This window comes from Coregonus lavaretus, assembly GCF_964263955.1.
Source record: "Coregonus lavaretus genome assembly, chromosome: 12".
Lineage (NCBI taxonomy): Eukaryota > Metazoa > Chordata > Actinopteri > Salmoniformes > Salmonidae > Coregonus > Coregonus lavaretus.
Window position 1 is genome coordinate 26571021 of NC_139999.1, and position 21717 is coordinate 26592737.

The 21717-nt window shown below is 43.3% G+C and overlaps 1 protein-coding gene across 1 annotated transcript in view; it reads right to left on the bottom strand.

The window, feature by feature from the left end:
- Positions 1 to 21717, bottom strand: part of LOC311138256 (immunoglobulin superfamily member 21-like) — a 269944-nt gene that overhangs the window by 90904 nt on the left and 157323 nt on the right. The window contains exons 3-4 of the mRNA XM_084172934.1: positions 8777 to 8898; positions 1755 to 1873 (exon numbers count right to left, since the gene is read on the bottom strand). Coding sequence (XP_084029060.1) covers positions 1755 to 1873; positions 8777 to 8898 — 241 coding nt within the window. The remainder of the gene's footprint in view (positions 1 to 1754; positions 1874 to 8776; positions 8899 to 21717) is intronic.

A 21717-nucleotide genomic window follows, 5' to 3' on the forward strand; every position in this document is an offset into this window, starting at 1 on the left:
CATCACCAAACCACAGTGAATTTAAGCAGTTGAGGATAAAAGCAAAGAGATCTCAAACTTTCCCAGAGTGAAGGATAGTGGCAGAGGTACCAAGAGTTCGAGGTTTGGCCTTCTGCAACTGAGTGATTTCATTTCTTGGCAGGGAATTCATTAAAATGATAATTCTTATTTATGAAGCCCTTTAAAAAATTGAAATACTCTCCATGTACTGCTTCCTATTAATTAACTTTTTTCTCTCATTTTCTTTCTTTCTCCCTTCTCCTTTTTTTCTCACTTCCTAGTGAACTTGGCACACTAATAGGTTATGAATAATTCTGTTTCAGTTTAGACGGCAATTAGCCACAATGCCAGAGGCCATTCTTCTTCTCCTCCACCAGAGTGGAGATTTAACACTCAGCTGAGAGTGCTCACACTTTCCCCTGGCTGTATCATTCCTATATCTCCATCGCCCCCACCCCTAAACGATTAAGGGGTTAACTTGGGCTGAATCCTCTCCCATTGATAAAGCTCTGTTCATTTACGTCTGTGAAGAGTTAATCCGGTTCGGTATCTCTTGTTTATTGTATGGTTTTACGTCATTCTGGGAAAGTGAAGGTCAGTGGAGGAGCTATGAGAACCAGAAGTAGCCTTTGGGTAAACCTGCAGCCTAATGTCAAGAGCCATTGGCAATATGGCAATGGAACAAAATGTGCTAATGGACTAATCATGTCCTTGTGTTTTCCTCTGTCTTCTGTTTTTCTGAGAAATGTTACTGTTGCTAATTAGCGATAGGCTGTACATAGAAAGCCTTGCTGCCGGACTTCAAACGCCAGTGAGCCAGCTGTCATTAGAGAAAGTTACACCAACAATTACGGCAAGGAGTGTGAGAGAAGCAGCTCCTCAGGTCACTGGCAGAAACATGGGAAGACAAAGAAACACGTCATTCTCCAAAATAGCAGTGAAATAGGTTTGTAATTATACAGATAGTGGATGGGAGGACGTGTTCAAATCCTGGTCTTCACAGTGTTCTCCGAGGCAGCATTAGATGGCATTAGAGATGGGAAAGGTTCAGGTTATTTGTCTTTTTTTTTTTTGCACAGCTCAAGCTCCAGTCATGTATGCTGTTAATATGGAACTTGGGGTTGAATAGGGGAGAGTGAAATTGTGTTACAGTTTGATATAGTACAATCTCCAAAAAACAGTGCCTATACCTACACACACACACTCGTTATCACACTGAGACAGAGTGTCATCCACCAAACTCGCTGAGCACACCCTATGAGAAATGTTCACTGCCAGTCAGAGAAGGGGAGCTAAGGGTAATAATGATGATTATGATTATTAGCTTATACCTGATGAGTCTTCTTCTTTGTCAAAACTTGACAGTTCTACATCTTTAGAACTGCATTCAGTTCTGTAGTACAACTGTACATAGTGTGTGTCAGTAGTGCATGTCAACTTGAACCTCTTTGACATTTCCTCCAGCTTGTCCCACTACTCTCATGGTTGTCTGTCTGCTATCTTCACTCACAAGGAGTCCTGAGGTAGATTTATTGTCATTTTTTGCTCCTTTAATGTATTTCCCTTTACATTTATCACAACAATATGTGTATTTCCCAATTTATAGCAATCTCAAGTCCGTCCCATTAGAAAGACAGCAGAACATGTTACAGCAGAACATGTTGATTAATGTTGCAGAATGTCAGAGTAGAGCAGAGATAGACATTTTTGCATATTCACAGTCACAGGCTGACTACAGAGCATACATTACTCACACATAACGGTGAGAAAGACGTTTCCCGATGCCAAGACCACCTTTTCTCTTGTTGCTCGGTCGTAGATGCCCACATGGCACTCATACGGCCCATTGTCCAAGATCCGTACCTCCGGGAGCCTGCAGAGACATGACAGAAAAAAACTTAATAAAAAACACACAATAATATAAACATTTACATCAATATTTTTTCATAATACATTATTTTCTCAGACAGGAAATAGTTTGGACATTTTGAAGTGGAAATCAATGTTGAAGTGGAATTCAGTTAATTCGTTCCACTTGCAAATTGCATGACTGTCCTTCACCAGGTTCCTGCTTTTGTCCCTAGTGAATGATGTCGAAAGGAGGTGAACAACAGACAAGCACATGTCAGAATACACAATTTTTGTTCTCTTCTTCAAATTCAGGAAGCAATCATTTGACCAAAACTTAATTCTATTTCAGGAGCAACGCCTCCATGTTTGTGAGGAGAAACGAAGGACAGCAAATTATTCAGCCAGCCAGCAGATGACCAGGAAACGGCCTGGGAGCTCAATCTGTATTCTGTGTCCGCCTAATGTGTCAACAGTGATAATCAAAGTGAGACACCACAAGTCACATTTAGGCCCTGTGATTTATTTCCACAAAACGGGAACAATTGTCCTTGCCGCCCGGCTGTTTCAGAGGGATACCTCTGTTGGAACAGTGGCAGTGCACTCAGAGCACCGGCGCTCTAATGAGTTCAGCAGTGGGGTGTGTGTGTGTGTGTGTGTGTAAGGGGGGGGGGGGGGACCATTCTGTTGGAGAACAGTCAACCCTGTGTGGGGCCATCGTGCACCCTTCCCACCCCCAGCCTGTATAGAGAACACGTCCACAATCCCTTTGGAGAGGCCCCATGGGTCAACGGCTGCTGATGCTGACTGATAGAGCCTCAGTGGCAGTCACATTCCACCATAAACTATGCCTAATCCTATACCTAATCTCTTACATGACATGGCTGTTTTAATGCTGAATTCAACAATGGCCTCCAGCTTCAAAACACTTCACCAACATGATAGGCATGCGATGATTGACTGACAGCAGGCTCATTTATATTGAATGGGGGCAACAGGGGAGTCCACTGTGCATCTCATACACATTGCTCTCATTCAGCCATGCTCTGGGTCCTGACCAGATGTGCCTTCCACTGGAATTTGTTTCACAAATTAATCCGGATATAATAACAATGTTGACCACAAAAAAATGCTTTTTCCTTTAGGAGTAGCATGCAATTTCATCCACTAATTCTAGTTTCGAGGGCACTTTGACAAACTGTGATTATGATGATTTGATGAGAGCCCTGGCGCCAGCGGTACCTATGTTGGCATTACCCTGGCATCCCTCTCAGTGTCTTGGCTCCACTAGCTGTGCCTACCAACTGCCATATGACTCCAGTCCAGCACATCTCTTCTTCTCTTTGTCTTTCTCTTTGTCTCTCTCTCTCTCTGTCTCTCTCTCTTTTTGTCTGTCTGTCTGTCTCTCTCTCTCTATTTTCCGTCTGTCTGTCTCTCTTTTCCGTTTGTCTGTCTGTCTCTCTTTTCTGTATGTTGGTCTGTCTCTCTTTTCCGTCTGTCTCTCTTTTCCGTCTGTCTGTTTGTCTGTCTCTCTTTTCCGTCTGTCTGTCTGTCTTTTCTGTCTCTTTTTGTCTATCTCTTTGTCTGTCTGTCTCTTTGTATGTCTCTCTGTATGTCTGTCTCTCTGTATGTCTGTCTCTCTCTCTCTCTCTCTCAAACACCATTGATGATGCATTATGGGTACAGTGTATTTTTTAAGTATTTCCCGAATTCCTCCACCCTGCCTTAAAACCCATTGCTCATTAATCAGCAACTAATAAAAAGCTGATTAACACTAAATCACACCAAGGTGAGGGGCTGCAATACAGCCTGTGTGCGTGTGTGTGTGTGTATGCGCAAATGTTTGTCCTTTGTCCCTGAAACGCCAAGAAGTAGTTTACCTTGAAAGTTAGAAGTTCAGGGCATCAAAATAGTGTCATACTCAAACATTTGTATCATTAGAAATAGTATCATTAAGTGACTCAGCACACAAAATGACTTCTCTTTCACAGTACAGGCAAAACAACATACTACATACTGTTTCACACTATAGAAACACCTATGTACACATACACACACACACGGATAGGATCGATGGAAATGAGGCCACGCAGAAGAGCAGCAAAAACAGCAGAGAAAGGGAGAAGAAAAGAGAGAGAGAGAGAGAGATCAATCCTCCCTGCGGAGTAATGACTCTTCTGTTTAACTCTGTGTTTTATTCTAGCAGCCCTTCCTGTGCTGTCCATGCCTGGCAGCTGTGCTGTGTTACAGGGACAGGCAGGGAGCGAGAGAGTCGTCCTGACAGAACACTGCACAGAGCAGTCCCTGTTAGCTCAGCCAAACAATCAGCTAACCTGGTGTCAGGAACTGGACTTCTGCTACGCTGTGCTCTTCTTAGCCTTAAGTGCAGGAGCCTTGTATCCCTGCATTAAGGCTAGCTCGGGGGAGGATTGGCTGATTTAAGTATATGAGAAACAGAGACTGTTAGCCTAGAGGACAGAGATATGAAGAGACTAGAGAGGTGTGTAAGGCAGTAAGGCAGAGGAACACTGTGTCTCCGCCAGTGTTTCCTCTGGAGAGGATAGTCCTATTTTAAACTCAATGCCATTGATGTGAACACTGTGATTCTCTGTGCTGGGAGAGGGGGATGGCTTTGTAGGCTACTATGTGTAAGCTGATCTGTCCCAAGTCTGTGTTTACACACAAAGCTGTATATTGTTGTTGTCCACAGGCCTGGATGGTTGACTGGAGCCTAACCCACACAAGAACAGAGAGGAAGATTCTGAGAAGACAGCTCTTAGACAAGATGGTGCAAGGCATGGAAAGATAGGTGAAACAGTGGCAAAGGGTCACAGAGAAGCCTCACAACACTGAATTATTTTCCTGAGTGAGAGTCTTTCTGTGAAGCCTGTTGAAGAATGACAGCGGGACTTGCCCTTCAAATTTAGGAATGGGGAAAAGGTTGTATGACTAACATTGTGACTCCTATTAAATATTCACACTGATGGAATTAATTTTTAAACACCTTCAACAACTTATTTTCCCTCAGTAGTATGGGAAAGTCACAAGAAGGGTGACAAAGCTACTGGTAATTTACCAAAGTTACCAGAATATTCTATGGCAATTGAGGTAACTTTGGTAATTTATACTTGAATAACTTTAAAAAAAAGATGTATTCATATATAGTATACATGTTTTATATCTGTGTCCATATCATCCATTAGTTTCTAGTAGATAGCCTAATTAATGAAAAAAGCGTCTAATCAACAATGGCATTATTTTCTATTAACTCTGCAACTCTTCCAACTATTGTCTTTTTTCATAACTGCCACCAGTTTGGCCCCAAAACACGTACAACAAAGACATATAGACATAGTAAAATAAATAAAAGTCTGTCAAAATATATACAGTATAAAGGACATTTCATGCTGAAACCATTATATTAAACACTAATGGTATTTACTAAGTTGATGGTTTATAATTAGGATAATGTTTTACAGCTATATTCCTTGAAAGTTAACAAAATTCTGGTAGTTTACCGGTAAACTCAGAAGGTTTCCAGTAGTATAACCTTTCTATGCAACCCTAATCTGCCTTTGACATGGAAGTGGTGATATTTCTACTTGGGAAATTAAGCGATCTCACACAGGAGGACATTGGGGTCTACATTTTGTTACGTTACAGCCTTATTCTAAAATGGATAAAATTAAATAGAAATCCTCATCAATCCACACACAATACCCCATAATGACAAAGCAAAAACAGGTATTTAGACATTTGGTCAGGGAGGTGAACAAGAACCCGTTGGTCACTCTGACAGAGCTCCTCTGTGGAGATGGGAGAACCTTCCAGAAGGACAACCATCTCTGCAGCACTCCACCAATCAGGCCTTTGTGGTAGAGTGGCAAGGCAGAAGCCACTCCTCAGTAAAAGGCACATGACAGCACGCTTGGAGTTTGCCAAAAGGCACCTAAAGACTCTCAGACCATGAGAAACAAGATTCTCTGGTCTGATGAAACCAAGATTGAACTCTTTGGCCTGAATGCCAAGCGTCTATTCTGGAGGAAACCTGGCACCATCCCTACGGTGAAGCATGGTGGTGGAAGCATCATGCTGTGGGGATGTTTTTCAGCGGCAGGGACTGGGTGACTAGTCAGGATTGAGGGAAAGATGAACGGAGCAAAGTACAGAGAGATCCGTGATGAAAACCTGCTCCAGAGCTCTCAGGACCTCAGACTGGGGCGAAGGTTGACATTCCAACAGGACAATGACCCTAAGCACACAGCCAAGACAATGCAGGAGTGGCTTCGAGACAAGTCTCAATGTCCTTGAGTGGCCCAGCCAGAGCCCGGACTTGAACCCAATTGAACATCTCTGGAAAGACCTGAAAATAGCTGTGCAGCGACGCTCCCCATCCAACCTGACAGATCTTGAGAGGATCTGCAGATAATAATGGGAGAAACTCCCCAAATACAGTAGTGCCAAGCTTGTAGCGTCATACCCAAGAAGAATCAAGGCTGTAATCACTGCCAAAGGTGCTTCAACAAAGTACTGAGTCAAGGGTCTGAATACTTATGTAAATGTGATATTTCAGTCTTTTATTTTTAATAAATAAGCATACATTTCTAAAAACCTGTTTTTGCTTTGTCATTATGGGGTATTGTGTGTAGATTGATGAGATTATTATTAAATTTTTTATCCATTTAAGAATAAGGCTGTAAAAAGTCAAGGGGTCTGAATACTTTCCGAATGCATTGTATGAACAGCACTGTGACTGGTATACCAGAGATGGGTTTTTTCATTGTTCAAAGCTTGTATCTATAACCATGACAGTGTTAGATAAACTGTCAAATGCTGTGCAGATGAAGAGACAATCCTTGAATTTGGTATTTTGAATGTAGCTTAATTTTTTTTTACGTATAGTAATTGCCATTCATCTTACATTTACATTTACATTTTAGTCATTTAGCAGACACTCTTATCCAGAGTGACTTCTAGGAGCAATTAGGGTTGATCTTCTTGCATATGTTTTGTTTTTCATCAAAAAGACGTCAAGGTAAGGATGAGTATTGGCCTGTATCACTGCCATTTGTCAAACAGCTAGCTGTCTACTTCTAAGCCCAGGGGCAGTTGATGAAAATAGAAAAGACAGAAAAATTAACCTCCCTTTCTATTTGCAAATCTACCCCGGTAATATTGACACTACAAGCACAGCATATTCCTGAGATTTAACACCATATTCAGAAAAAATGACAAAGCATGCAATGAGAATCTAGGGCTTTCTGTGAAATTCACAATATTACAGATTTCATTTGTGGATATGAGAGATTATGTGAAATATCAGAGCTCTGCATCCCTCTCTGCTGTTGAACTCTGTGTTCTGCCATGGAGGAAGGCATGGGATACATCAGGGAGGATTCAGATTCCTCCTGACTAGACTTGGGTGATTATGGCAGTAGCCCTTTTACCTCTCTGCTTGACTAACGCCAGCTAAGCACTCTGCCAGACAGACAGGGCAGAGCAGGTACCGTCCAACTGTTTCTCATGCTGGGACTGTCGATTCAAATCCTAATGAGTGAGTGTGTGTGTGTGTGTGTGTGTGTGTGTGTGTGTGTGTGTGTGTGTGTGTGTGGAGGGGGGAGAGAAGAGGGAGGGGGGAGAGAAGAGGGAGGGGGGAGAGAAGAGGGTGGGGGGGAGAAGAGGGGAGGGGGAGAGAAGAGGGAGGGGGGAGAGAATAGGGAGGGGGGAGAGAAGAGGGGAGGGGAGAGGGAGGGGGGAGAGAAGAGGGGAGGGGAGAGAAGAGGGAGGGGGAGAGAAGAGGGGGGGGAGAAAAGGGAGCGGGGAGAGAAGAGGGAGGGGGGAGAGAAGAGGGAGGGGGGAGAGAAGAGGGGAGAGAAGAGGGAGGGGGAGAGAAGAGGGAGGGGGGAGAAGGGGGGAGAAGGGGGGAGATAAGAAGTACTAGAGTGATGCAGTGTGTTGGCTTAATGGCTTCTATTACTCCTCTATACAAAGTATGAGTGCCAATATGAGAGAGCGATGGGGGAGGCAATGAAAGCAAGAGGAGAGAACGCATGGGAGAAGGAGGGGGAGAGGGGGGAGATGGTTGGTGGAGAGGGAGGAAGATGGTTGGGGGAGAGGGAGGGGGAGAGGGAGGGAGATGGTTGGGGTAGAGGGAGAGGGAGCGAGAGAGGGAGAGGGGAGCAGATGCCAGCCGTATTGTTAAGGCCCGGGGTAAAGGAAGACAGTACCCAGGACTCCTCAGACATGTCATCTACCCAACCAGAGCCCGATGATTCCTTTCGCTCCATCCCTCTTGCACTCTGCAAAAGTTGCTCATGCATAAACAGAAGGGCTCTATATTCTGGGATCGGGTAGGGTGTGTATGTATGTATGTATGTATGTATGTATGTATGTATGTATGTATGTATGTATGTATGTATGTATGTATGTATGTGTGTGTGATGGGAAGGAGGGTGGCAAAGGAGGTGTGGAACACAGCCCTGCATGCAGCAGTGCTGCCCCAAGCTCTGCCTAAGGTGAACCACACTACCCGGAAAATAAAGGTGAACCACACTACCTGGAAAATATGCAGCTCTGTGGTGGGAATAATGAGCTCAACACTGAAATCTACATCCTGAGCAGCAGAGTGGCTGAGTAGAGTCTCACCACCTCTCGTCCCCTCCCTCCCTCTCCCTGCCAAGACGATGATGGTGTTGACCCTCCATCGGGGTCATCACATCCAGGCCCAGCATCACCCGCAGCAGATGGTAGGAAGGAACTAGCAAAACCTCTGCTCACTAATCCCCAGAGACATGGAGAGTTTCTTGGGATATACTGTAGGTTAAATAGACGTATAGTGTACAATGTAGCAGGGCAACAAACTGAACGGATGTTCCTGAACACAATGGGAGAAACATTCAATGTAGAAGTGATTGGTTGTGATGCTTACCGGACCGTAGATTGGTACACAAGGTCTTCCCGTTTGCGGTAGTCCTCCATATGAGAGTAATTGGTATTAAACATAGCATCGTAGGTGAAGATTTTCTGCTTAATGGTGCCCCCGTCTGTGACCTGTCAAACAAAAAGAGAAAGCATGAATAAAATGATATGGTCTATAATACATGGGACGGATATTTCTATACCTGTGGAAGGTACGTTGGTACCATAAGCTGTGTTCTGCACCAACCAAATATATTATAACACTTTGTCCAGAAGCAAACTCAGTACCCTTACAAAAATGTACCATGGTACTACTATGTTACTTTCATTCATACCATGGTACTACTATGGTACTTTCACTTATACCATGTTATAGTCTGAATCATGGAAATGTACCATTGTTTAAGCCTTGAAGTATGATGGTACTACCATGGTACTGCCATTGTACCTAAATATTACCATGGTATTGTATATTTTATACCATGGTATAGATCTGAATCATGGAAATGTACCATGATTTTAGCTTTGAAGTATAAATAACCCCCAGGCTACTATTGTTGGTCATAGTTTGTCTGTAACATCAAAGAAAAAGGGAAATAGTTACTGTGAAAAAGGCATAATAGTTTCTGTATTAATAGTACCGTTTCTTGCTCATGTTTGGGTTCACTATGTTTCCAACCTGTAATGTGGGAGAATGTGAGATATATGGTAGCCTAATCTTTGGCATTTTGTAATCATTTACAGTAGTTATAGTCAAGGGGTGTTGTGCTTGTTTCGGCCCGCAGAGAGAGCCTAGTGGTTGCTTCACGCTCTATCACTCTACAGTGGCTCTCGCGCTAGCCAGTGAGTCAGTTGAATGAGAGAGCCAAGCCAAATGAAAACTGAAGAGAGAAGCGCCAGATAAACAAAATATTTTAAACGTTATCATCACGGTGAGCGAGTTATAAAGCATAGGATATGAAACACCAAGTTAAGCGGAGTGTAATGATATAATTGTTGTTATTTTTGATAATGTTTATTTATAAAAGTTGTGAGAGTGAGCTCAGAGCGTTGTCTGTTCGTAAATTCAGAGCGTTTCGCTCTCGGAGCGTTCAGAACGCACAGGCGGAGGAGTAGGGTTGATCCGAGCGTTCTGACCTCACGACGGCACCCAAGCTAACTGGCTAACGTTGGCTAACTTGCTAGCTACTTCCAGACATAAACGAGAGAACACCTCACTCTGACCAGTTTACTCGCCCTTGCATTTTAGTCATTTAGCAGACGCTCTTATCCAGAGCGACTTACAGTTAGTGAGTGCATACATAATTTTTTATACTGGCCCCCCATGTGAATCGAACCCACAACCCTGGCGTTGCAAACGCCATGCTCTACCAACTGAGCTACATCCCTTGCAGAGCTGGTTAGGCTGTTTTCATGTTATCCAGAGCATTGGTGACTGTAACTGTGCTGCTGGCAACAATTTAATTACGCTTTTTTGCCGACGTTTACCGACACTGGCCATATTCAACGGGTGTTGACCGTTCGTAAATTCATCAGTTATTCGGCGTTCTGGCACACTCAGCCGAGAGTGCTCTGAAATCGGAGTAAATGGCCAAAGTGAATTTACGAACGCACCCAGAGTGTAAACATTGTAACTTGCTGTTTTTAGGGATATGTTGAGAATTACATGATAAATGTATCTATGCGATAAGATTATAATTTTTTGTATGTTGGCTATTTAGAATTGTATAATAGTAGCCAAGTCAGTTGAATGAGTGAGATACAACTGAAAACTGTGTTGAAGAGAGAAACACCAGATAAAAAACTATTTTAAATCTTCAAGGTTTCAGACTTCCTTCATTCTTCTCACCATACCCTATCCAGGTCCCAAGGTTTAAGAGGGTACACTACACTACTAGACCGTGTGTGTTGTTTTTTTTCACTATGAGCGAAATGGGTTTAAGAAGGTACTAGGCCTATGCTTTGCCATTGCAGAGCAAGTAGTCAATGTTGCATTATGTGAGTACCATAAATTAATACGTTTTTGGTCACTTTACCCGAAAAACGGTGGGACACAGACCATCATAATACATTGTAAACAACTACCATGCTTTCTTGTTTCACTACATGCTGCTAGTACAAAACCATGGTATGTTTTTCATTGTACTACCATGGTTCATTTTTGTACCATGGTAGCTAGTACAATGAAAATAAAACATGTTTTTTTTGTCACTACCACGTCATTTTCCTGCCATGGTAGTGACGCAAAAAACATGATAGTCCCATGGTATTTATTTCATTATACTACCATGGTACATTTTTATAAGGGTACCCAGTACCCAGGCCTAGCTCCTGAGTGGCGCAGTGGTCTAAGGCACTGCATCACAGTGCTAACTGTGCCACTAGAGATCCTGGTTCGAATCCAGGCTCTGTCGCAGCCGGCCGCGACCGGGAGACTCATGGGCGGCGCACAATTGGCCCAGTGTCGTCCAGGGTTGGGGAGGGAATGGCCGGCAGGGATGTAGCTCAGTTGATAGAGCATGGCGTTTGCAACGCCAGGGTTGTGGGTTCGATTCCCACGGGGGGCCAGTATAAAAATAAAAATAAATGTATTCACTAACTGTAAGTCGCTCTGGATAAGAGCATCTGCTAAATGACTAAAATGTAAATGTAATTTACTGCCATGATAAGGTGTTTTTTCTGTCTAAAAAGGGTGATAAGGAGCCTTTCAAGCTAATTTTGAAAACTGCCAACGTGATGAAATCAATGTGACACTCACTTATGTAGCTTTATGGGCCCTGTGTAGCTCAGTTGGTAGAGCATGGCACTTGCAACGCCAGGGTTGTTTGTTCGATTCCCATGGGGGGCCAGTATGAAAAAGAAAAAGAAAATGTATGCACTCACTAACTGCAAGTCGCTCTGGATAAGAGCTTCTGCTAAATGACTAAAATATTTAGGTATGTGCCCACGTATTTACAGTGCCTTGACTTATCCCACATTTTGTTAGGTTACAGCCTTATTCTAAAATTGATTAAATTGTTTTTTTCCCTCATCAATCTACACACAATACCCCATAATGACAAAGCAAAAACAGGTTTTTAGAAATTTTAGCAAATTTATAAAGAAATTAACTGAAATATCATATTTACATAAGTATTCAAACCCTTTACTCAGTACTTTGTTGAAGCACCTTTGACAGTGATTACAGCCTTGAGCCTTCTTGGGTATGACACTACAAGCTTGGCACACCTGTATTTGGGGAGTTTCTCCCATTCTTCTCTACAGATCTGCTCAAGCTCTGTCAGGTTGGATGGGAAGGGTTGCTGCACAGCTATTTTCAGGTCTCTTCAGAGATGTTCAATCGAGTTCATGTCCGGGCTCTGGCTGGGTCACTCGAGGACATTCAGAGACCTGTCCCGAAGCCACTCCTGCGTTGTCTTGGCTGTGTGCTTAGGGTCATTGTCTGTCTGAGGTCCTGAGCGCTCTGGAGCAGTTTTTTTATCAAGGATCTCTCTGTACTTTGCAACGTTCATCTTTGCCACGATCCTGACTAGTCTCCCAGTCCCCGCCGCTGAAAAACATCCCAACAGCATGATGATGCCACCACCGTGCTTCACCGTAGGGATGGTGCCATCCTCCAGATGTGACGCTTGGCATTCAGGCAAAAGAGTTCAATCTTGGTTTCATCAGACCAGAGAATCTTGTTTCTCATGGTCTGAGAGTCTTTAGGTGCCTTTTGGCAAACTCCATGCGGAATGTCATGTGCCTTTTACTGAGGAGTTGCTTCCGTCTGTCTCTACCACAAAGGCCTGTTTGGTGGAGTGCTGCAGAAATGGTTGTCCTTCTGGAAGGTTCTCCCATCTCCACAGAGGAACTCTAGAGCGCTGTCAGAGTCACCTCCCTGACCAAGGCCCTTCTCCCCCGATTGCTCAGTTTGGCCGGGCAGCCAGCTCTAGGAAGAGTCTTGGTGGTTCCAAACCTCTTCCGTTTAAGAATGATAGAGGCCACTGTGTTCTTGGGGACCTTCAATGCTGCAGAAATGTTTTGGTACCCTTCCCCAGATCTGTGCCTTGGCACAATCATGTCTCGGAGCTCTACGGACAATTCCATCGACCTCATGGCTTAGTTTTTGCTCTAACTTGCACTGTCAACTGTGGGACCTTATAGAGAGGGGTGTGTGCCTTTCCAAATCATGTCCAATCAATTGAATTTACCACAGGTGGACTCCAATCAAGTTGTAGAAACATCGCAAGGATGATCAATGAAAACAGGGGATCACCTGACCTCAATTGTGTCTCATAGCAAAGGGTCTGAATACTTATGTAAATAAGGTTTAATTTATTTTGTATAAATTAATTTGCAAACATTTCTTTTAAAAACGTTTTGCTTTGTCATTATGGGGTATTGTGTGTAGATTGCTGAGGATTTGTATTTATTTAATCAATTTTAGAATAAAGCTGTAACGTAACAAAATGTGGAAAAAGTCAACGGGTCTGAATACTTTCCGAAGGCACTGTAGTCTTAAGGTCTTAATGAAGACTGACACTGCAGCGTTCTGTAGGTGTGAAGCAGTCGGAGGTAATGGCTTGTGATGAGATATTGCGGAGGTGGGGGATATATTCAAAGCACCGTAGTCTCATTTTGCATCCCCTTCTCTTTTTTTGTGGGCTGCACAGTAAATGATGGAGCACTGCTCTCCTCTCTAATATTCACAGGGGAGAGGAAGTCACTTAGCATTTGAATGACTGTGATTTCTCTTCTCTTCAGCGTCACAGACAGACGTAAAGAAAAAAGGTGACAGGATTTTAATGGAGCCGCTAATGCCGCTTTGAAGGAAGACATTGTTGGTGGGTTGGGGATCTTTCTTCCCTTCGCACTGAAGATGCTCTCGACCGCTTCCTACAGATGTAGAATCTTAATTTGAGTCAGTTTTCTACAGCAGGAAAATAATCCTGCAGCAACGGGAAATGTTAATTATTATGTGGATTATAATTAATATACATTTTTGTAGGGGTTGATAGATTGTTTGTAAGGGAAAATCAAGTCAGAAATATGTAAATTACAAACTTCAGAAGCCTTTTTAACCTCAAATAAGTTAAAAATTTCCTGCATTGCAGTAAAGTTCTCCTGCAACAGGGTGATCAAATTAAGATCCTATCTGTAATCCAATCCTCTCGGAAGCAAATAAGGCCTATGCATATTGTGATTAGTTACTGCATAATGTACACAACACCTCACGAGGGGACAGTACTGCGTAATTACTTTTATTTGAGCAAACAATTCTGGTGCCTCATAAATGACTGTGGAGCAACTCATATCACCTCTCTGTCTCTGGGGAAGGGAGCTAAATACCTCAGGCTGTTGCTAAGAGGTGCACAGGGATTGCTTGGTTACCAATCCACACCGCTCCGGCCAACTGACGTTTCTTCTCCAAGATGAGTCTAGATTTGCCTCCCTCCTCGACAATTTCTAGAATGCGAACACATTCTGAACATTCTGATTGGTCACATAAACCGATGGGTTGGGCCAGAGACGGCCTACATGATGACGTTATCAAAAATGTGATACTCCGGTTAGATTTTTTACAGGCGATCCAATCGCTGATGAATCATTTTGAAGTCACACAAACAACTTCTAGGATGGCAGTTTCAGACTGAATGTACTGTATGTAGCGATCTATTAAATTCAGGGTGAGTCGTCAGGCAAACACAGAGGTAGAAGTACTGGAACAACAAATATTGTGTTTTTTAGGATATGCATAACAGTTGTAGGTGGCATTAGTGGAATACATTTTTGTCTCCTGTAACAAATGTGGGTGACATCACATTTTCATTGCTATGGAAGATTAATTGCATGGAGGTCTAATCAGTGAAAGGCATCAGGACCTACTGGTGAGGATAGGGACCATGACCATGATAGGTACAAAGTGTTTACTTGGCTTGGCCACAAACAGACTTTCCTTGAGTGACACCACTTTGCCCAAGGAATGCTTTGGCACCACACTCAAGGCCCCAGAATTATTATAGCCATCTGTTCCTCTTTTAAATGTCAATTCAGGGATGTAGACACACACCAGCGAGGTGGCATCGTTCCGAGGTTTACAGGGAGAAGCAACAGCAAAAGGTCAGCCGTTAAAAGCAAAGCTGTGTTGGAAAATTGTGCTTTCCCACCAACCTGCTCTGTGCCTGGATTGTAGTCATTGTAATGGACCTTTCAGAAAAACTGTGATACATTTTTGTCTGACATCACTTTACAAAAAAGCATGGAAAAATTGGAAGTGAATGACGATGATATGTTGAACTCAGGGGAATGTGTGTTTGAGATATAAAAGTTAAATGACAAGTTCAAGTCAATGACAAGTGTGACGGCTGCACCGCGGACCGCACAGTACAAAAACCCTGCCTAACAAATATCCTTATCATTTATGCACGTTAACAATCACTTTGCACGACACACATAATATATAAATAACAACGCGACACAGGGCATTTGTTTCTTATATCCCATAACTTTTTTGCAGAAATGCACAATTACAGTCTTGACATGTGTTATTATCGTTACTCTATGTTGAGTTCTAGGTAATGTATTCTGTTTACCTCCATGTCTCCGCAGTTACTGGCCCCATGTCTGCAGCATGCAAGCCAGCTGTGTTCTGGAGTTTCGTTGTTAAAGTATGGTTCCAGAGGAGCGTTGGAAAGTGCCACCGCTCTGTTCATTGCAGGGAAACACTTTTTCTGTCACGTGTTGAAATAGCAAAGTACCTTTCATACATTGATACTGTGTACTGTTAATGCTAAAATAACTTGATGTATCAGTAACCTAAAACTTTATATCATGATCATGTTTATTGAAAATGAATGGTTTGCAAAACCGGCCCCCGGCTCCACGAGGGGTCGAAAGGAGTATTTTGTGCCCCCTCAGTTTTTGTTTTATGTCCCTATATAAAAATAGCAAAAAAGTTCAAATGATTGAGTGATAGGTTGCCGCGAAATCTGTATCTTCGCTGCGCTGTGTCAGCACAATGGACAGAGCGCGCCGTGGTGTGTGTAGGGGGGCTATGGAAAGCCACTGGGGTGGTTAGGTACACTATACACTACCGGTCAAAAGTTTTAGAACATCTACTCATTCCAGGGTTTTTCTTTATTTTTACTATTTCCTACATTGTAGAATAATAGTGAAGACATCAAAACTATGAAATAACACATATGGAATCATGTAGTAACCAAAAAAGATTCTTCAAATAGCCACCCTTTGCCTTGATGACAGCTTTGCACACTCTTGGCATTCTCTCAACCAGCTTCATGATGTAGTCACCTGGAATGCATTTCAATTATCAGGTGTGCCTTCTTAAAAGTTAATTTGTGGAATGTCTTTCCTTAATGCGTTTGAGCCAATCAGTTGTGTTGTGACAAGGTAGGGAGGGTATACAGAAGATAGCCCTATTTGGTAAAAGACCAAGTCCATATTATGGCAAGAACAGCTCAAATAAGCAAAGAGAAATGACAGTCCATCATTACTTTAAGACATGAAGGTCAGTCAATACGGAAAGTTTAAAATAACTTTGAAAGTTTCTTCAAGTGCAATCGCAAAAACCATCAAGCGCTATGATGAAACTGGCTCTCATGAGGACCACCACAGGAATGGAAGACCCAGAGTTACCTCTGCTGCAGAGGATAGGTTCATTAGAGTTACCAGCCTCAGAAATTGCAGCCCAAATAAATGCTTCACAGAGTTCAAGTAACAGACACATCTCAACATCAACTGTTCAGAGGAAACTGTGTGAATCAGGCCTTCATGGTCGAATTGCTGCAAAGAAACCACTATTAAAGGACACCAATAATAAGAAGATACTTGCTTGGGCCAAGAAACACAAGCAATGGAAATTTGTCCTTTGGTCTGGAGTCCAAATTGGAGATTTTTGGTTCCAACTGCCGTGTCTTTGTGAGACGCGGTGTGGGTGAACGGATGATCTCTGCATGTGTATTTCCCACCGTAAAGCATGGAGGAGGAGGTATTATGGTGTGGAGGTGCTTTGCTGGCTACCACTGAATTCTGCAGCGATATGCCATCCCATCTGGTTTGGGCTTAGTGGGACTATCATTTGTTTTTCAACAGGACAATGACCCAACACACCTCCAGGCTGTGTAAGGGCTATTTTACCAAGAAGGGGAGTGATGGAGTGCTGCATCAGATGACCTGGCCTCCACAATCCCCTGACCTCAACCAAATTGAGATGGTTTGGGATGAGTCACGGAAGAGTGAGGGAAAAGCAGCCAACAAGTGCTCAGCATATGTGGGAACTCCTTCAAAACTGTTGGAAAAACCCTTATTTTGTTACTACATGATTCCATATGTGTTATTTCATAGTTTTGATGTCTTTACTACTATTCTACAATGTAGGAAATAGTAAAAATAAAGAAAAACCCTTGAATGAGTAGGTGTTCTAAAACTTTTGACCGGTAGTGTATATACAAAAGTATGTGGACACCCCTTTAAATTAGTGGATTCAGCTATTTCAGCCACACCCGTTGCTGACAGGTGTATAAATCGAGCACACAGCCATGCAATCTCCATAGACAAACACTGGCAGTAGAATGCCCTTACTGAAGAGCTCAGTGACTTTCAACGTGGCACCGTCATAGGATACCACCTTTCCAACAAGTCAGTTTGTCAAATTTCTGCCCTGCTAGAGCTGCCCTGGTCAACTGTAAGTGCTGTTGTGAAGTGAAAACATCTAGGCGCAACAAGGGCTCAGCCGCGAAGTGGTAGGCCACACAAGCTCACAGAACGAGACCGTCGAGTGCTGAAGTGTGTAGCACGTAAAAATCATCTGTCCTCGGTTGCAACACTCACTACCGAGTTCCAAACTGCCCCTGGAAGCATCATCAGCACAGTGGAAACTCGTTCTCTGGAGTGATGAATCACGCTTCACCATCTGGCAGTCCGACGGACTAATCTGGGTTTGGCGGATGCCAGGAGAACACTACCTGCCCCAATGCATTGTGCCAACTGAAAAGTTTGGTGAAGGAGGAATAATGTTCTGGGGCTGTTTTTCATGGCTTGGGCAAGGCCCCTTAATTCCAGTGAAGGGAAATCTTAACGCTACAGCATACAATGACATTCTAGACGAACTTTGGTGGCAACAGTTTGGGGAAGGCCCTTTCCTGTTTCAGCATGATAATGCCCCTTTCCACAAAGCGATGTCCATACAGAAATGGTTTGTCAAGATCGGTGTGGAAGAACTTGACTGGACTGCACAGAGCCCTGACCTCAACCCCGTCGAACACCTTTGGGATGAATTGGAACGCCGACTGTGATCCAGGCCTAATCGCCCAACATCAGTGCCCGACCTCACTAATGCTCTTGTGGCTGAATGGAAACAAGTCCCCGCAGCAATGTTCCAACATCTAGTGGAAAGCTTTCCCAGAAGAGTGGAGGCTATTATAGCAGCAAAGTGGGGACCAACTCCATATTAATGCCCATGATTTTGTAATGAGATGTTCGACGAGCAGGTGTCCACATACTTTTGGTCATGCAGTGTATGACTCCTTTGTCCTCCAGCGGGAAAAAACGATCTTCACTTAGTGGTCGTTCACGCAATGTCTGAGAATGCGCTGGAGGACTTTTTTAAACGTCTGGACTTTTTGACTTCAGTTAATTTTTAAGGTGAAGCATTAGGACAGTTCGTTTTTTTTTTCAATTCAGTTTATATTTGTTTATTTTAACACACTTTTTGGTTTATCTTCTCCAATTATTCAGTGTGTCTCATTTCCTACTTGGTCATCCATGGCAACAAGTACCTCATTCACCGCATAGAAGGGTATTGTGTACAAACCTGAATAATTACTATAAATGTGCTTAGGCAGAATGTGCAAAAAACCTAAAGCACTTACCAAATTACTTATCTATTGTAGATAGATCCTGTCCCTGGCACTGAGTTATAGGAGCCTCTCAAAAAACCTGAGGTCTGTTTACTGGACATTTTCAGTCCCTCTACCTTTTCACAGTCCATCTAATCCAAAATACATTACAATTGTTCATGTCTTCCCCATGAATGATGTGTCAGATTATGCAGGTGTCAGATCCAGGTTGTCTGGATCTATAAGTACTAGCGAGAAGTTTGCTGCCTCTTTTTCTATCCCTCCTTAATGAATTTTAATTAGGAATGACCTGGATGCACAGGCAAAATGATACCTCTCACAACGCACACACATCAGTGGACCGACCATGTTCCTAGAGAAGGGACAGCTTTGAGGAGAGAGAGGGAGAGAGAGAGAGAGAGAGAGAGAGAGAGAGAGACGGTGCCAAAATTGTTTTGCAAGAGTGAGGGTGAAGGTAAGAAGGAGATGATCACTCTTTGATGGTAGAAAAGCACTGTTTGGGGAGGCAATGCTTTGCTTCAGCTGCTTTGTTGAATCCAGGCCATGCTTTACAGAGGAGGCACAAACAAATGAACCAAGGCCTCTCCAAACACCTCTGCCATCTGGAGATATGAAAGACAGGCATGGGTGGACACGCCGCTTCTCCTCCTCCCTCTACACCAGGCCAGAATGGATGGTCAAGTGAGGAGTCAGGGGACCAGAGGGGAGAGAGGGACAGGTACAGTAGCTGACAGGGGTTGGGGTTTGGGAACACACTGTAGAGAGTACTACAGAGGGTCCTACAGTGTCTTGAGATATGAACCTAATCCTACCTGCTCTCTGTGCTGTGCTCCCTCTTTGTGGTCAGGTGAGAGAGGCCCAGGTCTCTGGGGTTAACCCTTGTGCCTGAGCTCATCAGAGGTGTGCTTATTTATAGGCTGCAGCTGCATCAGCAGCCGTGGGAGAGAATACAGCGAGCTAGCTACAGTAATAGCGCAGGCTCAGTGGCGACCCGTCATTCAGGGCAGGTGGGGCAGAGACCCACCTGTTTTGAGCCCCACATTTTTGCCTGTTTTGCATGTAATTTTGGCATTAATATGTGTCACATATCAGTTTGCAAACAATGTAAAAAAATATATATATACATTCATTGAGTTAATAAAGCCGCTTACAAACATGGTCTCTTTTTTGCTTTCTTAAGTAAGACAGTTCCAAAATGCAGGTTTCAGCCTAGCTCAGTGCTTTCTGTGGTGGTGGGGCAGCCAGCGGAAAATACGGAGCGTAGGGGTTGGTAATGTTCTCTAGTTGCACCATGATTGGCTCAGTGTTCTGTCACTCATGGGGACACTACTTCACCGCCAAATCTAAGAGTAGAGCTCGGAAATTCAAGCCCCTTGGGTGCTACCATAGAATTACATTAGAAGTGTCCATCCAAGAAGGCTCAAGGTCATTGGCCACAGATAAAATGACATCAAATCACGTTATATCTACAGTAGCTTTGATTGGATTTATCATGTCAACATCCTACTTTCAAAATCTTAGCTAGCAGTCATAATCATGAATCAAGTCGACAATCTACTGGCAAATCCTTTTTAATCCTTGTCATATGAAGAAAAATAATGAATAGAAATAATAGATCAAACATATCGGTGCTCATCGGCCATTGGACATAAACATTACACAACAAGTTGGAAATCGCAAATTCAACAATGAGTGGTTTGGAAGGAATCAGTGGCTAACTGCAAGCATGGCAAACAATCACTATCCTGCTATTCAGTGGAGTTGGTGTGTGGTCCCAAGTCTGGGTTTAAGGGTCTCTTTTCCAAGCTTTTAAATGATAAACATTCAACATTGGCCATGCTGTCAATCCAGCATGATTTCTGCCGCGCTCAAAACAACTGTTAACTCGGAACTGGGAAATCTGACTTCAGTGAGTTCAAGACAACTGGGAACTCAGGAAAAAACGAGCTCCGCCTGGGAAAATAAGTTTTGCACGGTCATCCAACTCGAAATTGTAAGTCGGGAACTCTGGCCTCTTTCTAGAGCTACGACCTGAAGATCACTGACGTCATCATGATTCGACCTTGTTTTTTTCCGAGTTCCCAGTTGTCTTGAAAGCACCATAAATCCAGAGAATGACAGACTTTGATGACAAAGTTTGATGACAAAATTTGCCCACGAAGGACCGCCGAGCCACCTTCCTGTTCAAGTGAGCACAGCACAACAAGGTGAGTCCAAAAATGTATTGTATACTGCTCAATAAATTATGTAATATGCCAGGGAGATATGTATACTGTAGCTAAGAAAGTAATACTAAGTGTACAGTGCCTTGCAACCTGTAATTTAAATTGATTTTTATTTGGATTTCATGTAATGGACATACACAAAATAGTCAAAATTGGTGAAGTGAAATGAAAAAAATAACTTGTTTCAAAAAATTCTACAAAATAAATAACGGAAAAGTGGTGCGTGCATATGTATTCACCCCCTATGCTATGAAGCCCATAAATAAGATCTGGTGCAACCAATTACCTTCAGAAGTCACATAATTAGTTAAATAAAGTCAACCTGTGTGCAATCTGAGTGTCACATGATCATGATCTCAATTTATATACACCTGTTCTGAAAGGCCCCAGAGTCTGCAACACCACTAAGCAAGGGGCACCACCAAGCAAGCGGCACCATGAAGACCAAAGAGCTCTCCAAACAGGTCAGGGACAAAGTTGTGGAGAAGTACATATCAGGGTTGGGTTATAAAAAAATATCCGAAACTGTGAACATCCCACGGAGCACCATTAAATCAACACAAAATCCTGCAGTGGGCTGTCCACTGAACCAGTTAACATGTGGTGTGCTGCAATGCTTTACTCAGTACATGTGCTGCTGGGAAATGAATCCTGGAAGTAAACAGTGTGCAGTTGTAGAGTCATCCAGCCTAGTTAGTGCTAAACTGTACAGGACTGTCTACTGCCTGTGGCCCCCTGCTGGGCCCTAAGTGTCACACAGCTTGTTTAAGGGGATTTCACACTCCAGATAACACACTCCACTCCTACCTGCTTCCTTCCCTCCTCTCCAACCTCCCTCCTCTCCAACCTCCCTCCCTCTCAGGGCT